Source organism: Amblyomma americanum, chromosome 1 (genome assembly GCF_052857255.1).
Source record: "Amblyomma americanum isolate KBUSLIRL-KWMA chromosome 1, ASM5285725v1, whole genome shotgun sequence".
In the NCBI taxonomy this organism is placed as follows: domain Eukaryota; kingdom Metazoa; phylum Arthropoda; class Arachnida; order Ixodida; family Ixodidae; genus Amblyomma; species Amblyomma americanum.
The window spans coordinates 71,004,967-71,014,985 of record NC_135497.1 but is presented as its reverse complement, the minus strand read 5'-3'; the positions used below and the strand labels follow the sequence as shown (position 1 = coordinate 71,014,985).

The 10,019-nt window shown below is 47.8% G+C and overlaps 1 protein-coding gene across 1 annotated transcript; it reads right to left on the bottom strand.

The window, feature by feature from the left end:
- On the bottom strand, window positions 1-5,925 carry LOC144112987 (PR domain zinc finger protein 14-like). Its single transcript, XM_077645837.1, has 3 exons — window positions 5,692-5,925; window positions 2,818-2,983; window positions 1-551 (listed from the first exon to the last, which is right to left on the bottom strand). The coding sequence occupies exons 1-3, from the start codon at window positions 5,876-5,878 to the stop codon at window positions 74-76; spliced, it is 831 nt and encodes a 276-aa protein (XP_077501963.1). The 5' UTR covers window positions 5,879-5,925; the 3' UTR covers window positions 1-73.
- Between the last annotated feature and the right edge of the window lie 4,094 nt (window positions 5,926-10,019).

The window sequence follows — 10,019 nt, the reverse complement described above, 5'->3', positions numbered from 1 at the left end:
GCTCTACCTCTTTAATCGGTCGACCTTGACCTGACTTCACTCCTTGCTGCGGTAGTACAACTCCCGTAAGCTTCTACGGTCTCGGCTTTGACGCATCTTGCGCTAGAGCTTTACGTGGCCGACCTCGGCCCCGCTTCACTCCTCCTTGCAGCGGCGCACCCTCCGTTGTGTTCCGCGGTCGTACCGTTGGCGACGTTCCGTCTGCCATTAAGCGTGGCCGTCCTCGACCCCGCTTGAAACCTTCTTTGCCCTCCGTCGTGCCCAGCTGCTTGCATGTGTGGCGCCTGAGCCTGGTGACGTCCGCGGCACCAGCCCCGCACCGTGGGCAGTGCAGCGGGTACCGGCGGGAGTGTATGACCTCCTCGTGCCTTCTTGCATGGGCGCGTTCCCTGAATCTCTTGCCACACTGGCCGCACTCGTAGGGCTTCTCACCAGTGTGGATCATCATGTGTACCTTGAGATTGCCCGGCTGCGAGAACCTCTTCTGGCACAAACTGCACACGGAGTTTCGCTTGTTAACGTGGGTACGCTCGTGCCTGATGATATCAGCCCTGCGTACATGAAGGGTAACGATAAGCAGAATTACCACACGACTACGAAAATCTGCTCCGGATGCCTGCGTTAGTAGACACCTTTAGCATATCACGTACCATGTTACCGTAAGCGGTTCCGTACCGTAGTACCGGGAGCCCGCGGCGCCAATGCACATCGCATATCCCACTAACGGTGCCAGATGGCACCAGCTACCCGGCAGCTGCGCGTGCGCATGCATCACCGGGACCAATCAGCGCGCGCTCATCAGCTCATCCGGTACTTCGGCAAAGGTAACCCGGTACAAGGTAGGTTAAAGGTGTCTAGTTATGTCTGGACATCTCTTTCAAGGTTACGATTTCGCCAATGAGGTTCGCACCTTCCACCTATATCACTGCCGCAGGTGTCAGGCGCATTTTTTCCTGTTTCTGATGCAGCTCTTCCACATGACTTAATGTCTCTCACTTACTCTCTTTCCGCTCCTGTTGGCGTTGTCTTCCTATGTCCTCGCTAAGCGAACCTTGGTATACCTGTACTTCAGCTGTAATGTGAGCGACTCAGCAGTAATGCTAATCAGGCTTATTGAGCAGTGTCTGAGGCACCACAGCTCAGTTCAGCTCTGCAAGTACTGAAATACACACGCGCGCAATGTCTAACTTAATTCTATAGCGTCCAATAAAGGTCAGCGCTCATGATGAGCTGAGCACAAGGCAACCAGATTTGGCGGGCGGCTCGTACACTTGCGTCAGTCCTCGAGAGAGGCCGACACCAAAAGGACCAGCCGGGTCATTTCGTACACGGGAGATTCGCTCAATTCTGACACCGCAGCAGCGGCTTCAGACTAACAATTTATATGCACGGGAGACAGCAAATAACGGCCACGGTTATAATGAACACTCGCTTATTACAAATGGCGTTGGCGATACCGCAAAAATGTGTATAAGAGTAATGGCACCGCGTCTCAGATATAACGAACAGCGGCGGCCATGCAACTCGCTTAGGGCGAACAAGGAGGCTCCGTGAACTCGACCCCACTGTAAAAAAACTCGCGCTTCCCGTGACCGCGGATGGCCAAGAGCGCCGGCCAGCCCCAGTGGCATCGCTCTGAAGGGAACTTCGAGACCCCCAAAAAAGCAACAAAAGGCAGCATTAAAACTATGAAAACTCGCCGGCGAAGCGCGAGCCGACGGGTTAAGGCATACAACGCCCATCACTGCGTAAGGGTGTGCCGGCTGGGCAAAGCCTCTAAAGTGCAAGCGTGATTAGAGCGGGGTCGGCGATCAACCAATGGTAGCGATTAGAGAAGTTTGAATAGCAGTCACGTGGGATGCCTGGCTTGCCCAGCCGATCACGTGGCTAGCGTCACCAGCCCAATCTGCTCTCCACGCTCTGCGCCGCCACCGTGAGTAGACAACGCCCAGACAGGCTGTGCAGTTGATACGTTCTGCGCGTATTTGCGCTAGCTTCACAGCCGCATGGACCCAGCCATGGCAGACTACGGTGACGCACGTGACGTTGGTAACAACGTGTTGTTACTGCGCAGCTGTCCGGCACGGGTGACTCCGTTAACGCCGACATCACTGTGCCACGAACTGAGGAAGAAATATGGGCAAAGTACGAGCACTCCCAGACTTCCAAGAACATTATGAAGGCCACGACAAGGAGGCGTAACTGTTGCCACCTTCCTTGAAGGCTTCAGCCTTAATTAGTTATGTCGCATCACTAAACCAGATTGTTGGCGGCAAGGTTCTCGGCGGGGAGCACATGACCACCGTGGACAGCTGAGAATACACTTTGGTAGCGCTTGCTTTCCAGTATCAGACGCACATAACTCACAAACTAACTTTTTAAAAATATGTGTATTGTTTTTCTGATTTGATAATTTGGGTCTAATATTAGAAGTTCACTCACTACGAACTTCGGATAGAGCGAACGCAATCAGGGCGACCGTCAGGATTGTTTGTACAGTAATTGTTAGCATACTGGAAAAAAGCGGGCAGTGTTTCTTGATGGAAAATGAACACAAAACGCGCACAACAAGCGCGAACGGGCACTTTCGAGTGTGCTACTGCTGCTAGTCATGCTGATGACGGCGTTATGCTGTGTCCGAAAATCGTGGCATTCAAGCATTCATTCTATATTTGTAGGGCGACTTGACGATTTGTGCTTCTTTAAAATATTTACGGCTTGAAAAGGTGGCTCGTCATCAGAAAGGACATCTCTCCAGTTAACTAGCCACGATGGCGTAAAGCAAGGAATGGTGCTATAAAACGGTTTAAGGCCTACTTGCGAGTGCTTGTGAAGGTGCAGTGCGTGCATTGGTGGATTCCCTTCTTGCTACGCCAATGTGTCTGCCGGGTATGCATTTCCATCTTGTACTGCGTAGTGAAGAGTTCGCCACACATCCCACAGGCGAGAAACAGGCTGTGCAAAGGAACGATACTGACGTCCCCTGAAAAAGAGCCGAGCAGTGGGAGGAGCGAATGAGCACATGTAGAGTGAAGAACTGAATTCAGTGTTTCTTAATGTGTACCGTGGCAGAGAGCAAAAGGCAAGCAGCAGTAAAATTTCACACCAGTCCCTTAGTATCAATTAGGTGCATGGCAGCTTCCTTAAGATAGTAATAGAATAGTAGATAGTATTTAAATATTTGGCTATTCGCGATGCAAAGGTAGCGCAACGGTACTAACCTGCACAAATCAGTGAATAGGTAATGTAAACATTAAATAGAGAAAGACAGTGCCTTTTCTGGAAGCGCTATCGACCAGCTTCGCACCGGTACACACGCATCAAATGAGGAGTTCTCTCACAATGCTGAGGTCCCTTTCATGCACTAAGGATATATACCTAAAAAGCAAGCACCCATTCTCTTTTATCCACAGTTTGATCTTCATGCTTATTAGGCAATGTGTCATTGCTCCTTCAACTGTCGCCTAGATGTCCTCGAAAAGAAAGGTCCGCCGTTCCTGCGGACATTCAAAGTGTTCATAATCAGGCATAATCGAATTAGCGTAGACTTCAAGAGAGAACGGACGAAGCTAGTGAAGAGGAAGTTCATTAACGAGTTAGGAGTAAGAGGGAAACTAGAGGAATTCAGGATATCGCTGCGGAACAGATAATCACCTTTAACTGATGAAGACAATCTTAATGTACATACAGTGAACGATAATCTGACAGCTGTCATTACGGAGTGCGCACTGGAAGTAGGTGGTAGGACAGTTTGAGAGAATAAGAAATCTGATTAAGAAACGGCAAAGCATGCTGGCGCCTTAGCCTACCGGCAGAATAGAACTAGCAGAGCTATCGAAGTTAAAAAATGAGCGCTAGGGGGGGGGGGGAGGGGTAGCCGACATATGGAAGATTAATACGGAGAGAATCGAGCATGCTCTAAAGAACGGAGGCAGCCTAAACGCGGTGAAGAGGAAACTGCGCATGGTTAAAATCCAGATGTATACGTTAAGAGACAAGGAGGGCAATGACCTTAGCAACATAGATAAGATAGTTAAAGTAGCCGAAGAGTTCTGTACAAATATATACAGTAGTCAATGTAATCACAACATTAATGAGAGAGTCAGTAGCCCGCTACAATGAGTCATCCCGTCAATAACGAAAGAGAAAGTAAAGAAAGCCTTAGGAATATATGCAAAGGGGAAAAGAAACTGATGAGGATCACGTCACTGCAGATCTGTTGAAAGATGAAAGGGAGATTGTGCTAGAAAACCAACCACCCTGTATACGCAACGCCTTATGACCTCGAGCATACCAGAATCTTGGAACAACGCAAATATCACCTTAATTCTTAAAAAAGCAAACGCCAAGGACTTGAAAAATTACAGGCCGATCAGTTTACTCTCCGCTGCCTACAAGGTATTGACTAAGGTACTTACTTCAATTAACCAAATGATGAGGCAGCCTTCCGGAGATGATACTTCTCAAAATATAATATTCCCACTACTAATGAGGTGATAGAAAAATGCGCAAGAAATAACCAACGAATATATATAGCCTTCATTGATTACGAGAAATCGTGTTTCTCGGTGTAAATCTCAGCATTCATACAGGCATTGCGGAATCAGGGTGTAGAACGGCCTTATATATATAAAAAAACTGGAAGCTATATATAGCATCTGCACAGATACCATAGTCCTCCACAAAGTCAGAGAGAAAATTCCAATAATCAGGGGCGTCAGGCAAGGAGACATAATCTTCCAATGCTATTTGCCGCCTGTTTGCAAGAGGTCTTGCGAGGCATGAAGTGGGAGCAGTTAGGGATAAGACTTCATGGAGAATACCTAAACAATCTGCGATTCGCTGATGATATTGCCTTGCTGACTCACCCAGGAGGTGAGCTGCGAATCATGGTCAATGAGTTAGACAGGCAGAGCGGAACGTTGGGTCTAAAAATTAACATCCAGAAAAACAAAGTCCTGTTCAACAGTCAAATACGGGACAGCAGTTCACAAGTGGCAGCAAGGGGCTGGAAGTGGTAAAGGAACTTAGAACAGCCAGTGACAGCTGATCCGCATCATGAGAGGGAAATAACTAGAAGGATAAGGATGGGGTGGAGCGCAAATGGCAGGTTCTTTCACATCATGAACGACAGTTTACCAATATCCCTCAAGAGAATAGTATTCTACAGTTTCATCTTCCCGGTACTCCCCTACGGGGCAGAAACGGGGAGGCTAACGAAAAATGTTTAACTTAATTTAGGGACAATGCAGCGAGCCATGGAAGGATAATTGGTAGGTGTAACGTTAAGAGACCGCAAGCGGGCAGAGTGGGTGAGGGAACAAACGCGCGTTAATGATATCGTAGTCGAAATCAAGAGGAAGAAAAGGGCTTGGGCAGGGCATGTAATGCAAAGCCAATATAACCGCTGGTAATTAAGGGTAACGGAGTGGATTCCAAGAGAAGGCAAGCCTAGCAGGGGGCTGCCGAAGGTTAGGTGGGCGGATGAGATTAAGAAGTTTGCAGGCATAAGGTGAGCGCAGCCGGTGAAGGATAGGGTTAATTGGAGAGACATGGGAGAGGACTTTGCCCTGGAGTGGGTGTAGTCTGGCTGATGATGATGATGATGAATCAGGCATGTTCGCAGCTTGCATACGCTATCAACCGTTTATTATCTAAAAGCTAAGGAGTGCAGGACAAGCTTCTTCTCACCTTCGTTCAACGCCCCTCGTCCTGTAGTGTTCCCGAGCAAACTCTTGGTGAACGACGTTGAATATCCAACGAGCAGTTCTTCTCCGGGGTCCACCTTCCTTAGTGTGCGGTAGTAGATGTCGCCGTTCACGAGTGAGGCCTCGAGGTTTTGTGTGCGCTTGCTGGGCGAGTAGTTCACGTCGTTCATCCAGTGATTGCGCTGTTCCGGACGGCCGTCTACCACGAAGAACTCCCCACATCGGCGCACCTGCGGAACGCAGCGGTTAAACAGTACAATTTTTAAGGAATCGTACTAACGTGAAACAACAGGCGCAAGAAAACCTGGCGGAAATTTTAAATGTCCGGTAACAGGCCAGTATTCCGTGTTCTATTCTTATACCTCTATCACTTGGGCATTTCGAAGGCCTTCGAACCGACCAGTCTATCCACTGTAAGGCCACTGAGCGCAGCTACATGGGTGGTTTATGTGGCCATCGAGACACCGTTAGCGTACCGTGTACCCTGTTACCGTTACCGAAGTACCAGAAGCATACCCACCCCTTGCGAGCACGCATGATTGGCCCGGATGCTACAGACACGTGCGCAGCCTGCCGGGTATCTGGCGCCATCTGGCACCGCCAGAGTGATTTTGGAAATATGAAACTAAAAATATACAACTTATTTTGATGATGATGATTTTAAATTTTAATGGCGCAAGGGCTTCAGATGCCAAACAGCACCATGGAACAAAGTATTTTGGTCTACTGACAACTTATTTGGCGAAAAAAAGACACGACAGCCCGGGCTACCAAACACTGCGGTCCGTGTAGTGTCATTGCCAGCGATATAAAACAACCAACATCAGCTTCCTTGAAGGTGCAAGAATGCTACTGCATTCAGCTTGTCCAGGATGGTGGAGTTCATTTCAAGAGTAATTATTATTCTTCTTGAAATGAATAATTTTTTTGCAGCTTTTAGCTTATCCTTCAGCTTACGCTAAAGCTTCCAGCTTGGCCTGCGAGTGCGACTCTTGTACTGCGAGCGGGACGGTTTAGCGTGCACAAGCAATGGTAGCCATACCTGAGATTTCGCGAAATTTTTTCAGAAAAATAAAAAGGCCCCTAACGGGGGATAGGGTGGCTCAGCGATGTCCCATGGTTATGTCTAACTTTTCGCATGCCAAAGAAGTTTGGCAAAATGGTGAGGCAATGAAAACCATAGGTGAACATTGTTATACATTTTTTTTCTGTTTTTCCTCTAACCTTATAATAACGCGGCCAGTCAGTGCTGCTGGACAGTACAATACAATGATGTTGGAAAGTACGCATGTTCGTTGAATTCTAGATATGCGGTTTGCAATTGTAGTCATCCGCTGCAATCTTTCCCTCTCACACAACAATGGCACGTATTCCAGCATATTCTGTCCCAAAGAAAAAACTCACCTCGAATGCACTTGCAAGTCCGGGGCAGGGTAACCATGGGAGTAGCGTAGTGCAGTTATAGCCCCGTTGTTTCGAACGTTGTCTATAAGAGCCTTTACAACCTGAGTCTGAGTGTTCTACACATTGGCCGGGCAAGCTTACCGGCCAGGTGCAGCCGCCATTTTCGATGCCGTCCGCCTTGACTCCGTGGTACGGGCCGAAGTGCAGTCCCTTGGGCAGCGCCTTCAACGTGAACACTCCCACCGGGGCACCCTTGATTGTGGACTTGCCCGAGGTCAGGAACTCGAGCATGCTCTTACCGACGAGACTTTGATCTTCCGATTTCCCCTGCGTATATTATTCCGCCGCGTTCTCCAGCCGCTCTACTGCAAAGTGGGGGCTCGGGCATACAGGTTAGATTTTACAGCGCTGACTGTTAAAGCTAGGATTGAACTGTTTCGCACCGTATTCGCGGTCGCCGTAGTCATCCCGGCGCGAATTTGCGATTAAGTGTGTGGTAGACCCCCCCCCCCCCCACCTTCTCGACCAGAAAAAAAACACCGTACGTGTGAAAATGGGTTGACTCGTGCAGCCCGCCAGAAGAGTGAAGTTGGCGTTTCTGAAGTGTGGTACAGATAGCTGCACCGGCGAAACCTTGAGCCCACCCAAAACGCATGAAAACGTGTACACGGAGTGGTGGTTAAGTATATATATATAACACATAAATGGGCGGGCACTATGATTTGGCGGGTGATTTCGCACTCACATGAGGTGATCAATTTTTTGACTGAGTATTGAGTTCAAGCAGGTATCGTTACGTTTTTGAAATGTACTTGAGATTTTTTTCATGATTGATCCAATTTACATCGTGCATATCCCGAAAAAGCAATCAAAATACAGCCGAACCTCGTTAAAACGAAACTGTTTATAAGGAAATAACGGATATAACGAAGCAATGACGATTCCCGTTGGAACTTCGGTCAACACGGGCTATAAAGAAACTATGGCTACAACGAAGTAACCGCCGAGCCCTTCAACTTAGTTACAACGAGGTTCAGCCGTATGCCTTAAGAAGAACTTGCTACCGTGGGGAAAGGAGGCAGCGGCGGCCACGACAGCCCCCATCTCCCGATTCTCACCGTTTTAAAGGTGCCGAAAGGAAAAATTGTGCTGCGCTGGTTAGTGCGGAATTTCATGCAATCAAGCAAAATGAGGACGCACCCGTAATAGAGAATCATCGAATCCAGCGAGGAGAGCGACATTTGGTATAGACGAGGAGTTGTAGATTCTGCGTCAAGCTGAATAAAGTTCCAAGAGGTTAAATGGCTTGCCCTGCTTCAGAAACCACTTCGTACATGTAGCATGTTACCCAGAGTTTCTACGGGAGACTTAGAACGGTGATGATTCGGGCTAGTGGGTAATTCGCACGCGGTTCCTTAGCGCAAAAACATGAAGGAACCAGACACAAGGATTTGTGTCCCCTCCCTTTTTTGTTTGCCGATGTCAGCCATCTCCCAGCCCCCCATCTCTCGATTCTCACTGTTTTAAAGGTGCCGAAAGGAAACATTTCGCTGCGCGTGTTAGTGGTGCATTTCATGCACTCAAGCATAGTAAGGACGAATCCGGAATACAGAATCATCGAATTCTGCAAGGAGACCTATGTATAGTAAATGGAAAGACAGTCTTGCCAGTTAGAATACGGAAATAATGAAACTCTGGGGACGCTAAAGCCAACTTTAAAGTGGAATGGGAAAGGATTAAATCACATCTGCTACAGTTTCTGGTGCAATTTTTGTGCGTGTTTGCGTCATTTTCTTTGAAATTGTCGGTGCACCAACCGTCATATTCGGGCTATTAGCTGCAGAAAGCTGTGCTCACGACGTGGTGGGCACGTTGCGATGACGTCACAAGATCACGTAACCACTCCCTGCTAATCACCGAATTTGAGAAATCTATGGCGGATTCTACTTCTTACGTAAACACTAATGATATCGCTTCGATATTTGGCAGCATATACTCTGTTAATTAACGAATGCCGTCATCCGCCGTGCGATGCCAGTGCTTTACTGCTTGGTTAGTTCATTCTGGGCCACGATTGCACCTTTTAGAAATAATGAGCACCTGCCAAAGCATGCCAAGATAGCTATTGTAAACGTCCGTGTATGCTTCGCTTACCTCCCTCTCCACGTCGGCTAATGCGGTGTCCACACGGGCAACCATTCTGCTTCCACCGGAAGCTACAAAAAAGGATTTGAGGCATATTTTTAGATGGTTAAAGATCGAAAGCGTAGCAACTCCTTTGCTAAACCACGTAACTAAAAAGGCCAGGTCTCTATAAAAAAATACAATTTCTTTCTTCAAAATACTGCGGTATGAATAACTACATGCACTCCTCTATGTAGGCCTGTCTTCCAGTCATGTGTCAATCGCGAATCGTAAGCTCACGTTCTTTCTCACGCCGCTCTTCGCATGAGGCCGGCCCTTTGGGCTGATCCAGCCTTCCGCTACCAGGAGCCTCCCCGTAGTCCGGAAGCATATATTCTGGCGCAGGCGGGCATTCGCTTTGAGTCTCCTTCGGTCGGACGACCTGCGGATACATTGATTGGTATAGTGGTCTTACATTATGTAAAAAAATGCGATCATAAAAGGTTTTTCGCTCAAAAAATCTTTTGTCCAGAATTTCTGTGTATAAATGATTTTTTAAACAACAGTCTTCGGGAAAAAAAAGGTAACCACGACGTCTCTGTTTGCACTTGCTGCCAAATATTCGAAAACTACTCGAAAACCTAAGAGCGCAGTCGATTCGTTTGGAAGCATTTCGAAAATGTACTACTTGATTCGCTCAGCGAAATTAATACAAGGGCATCCGATCACCTATCTAAAGATTTCGGATATTTGTCCACTTCTACTGATGATAAATGTTCGATG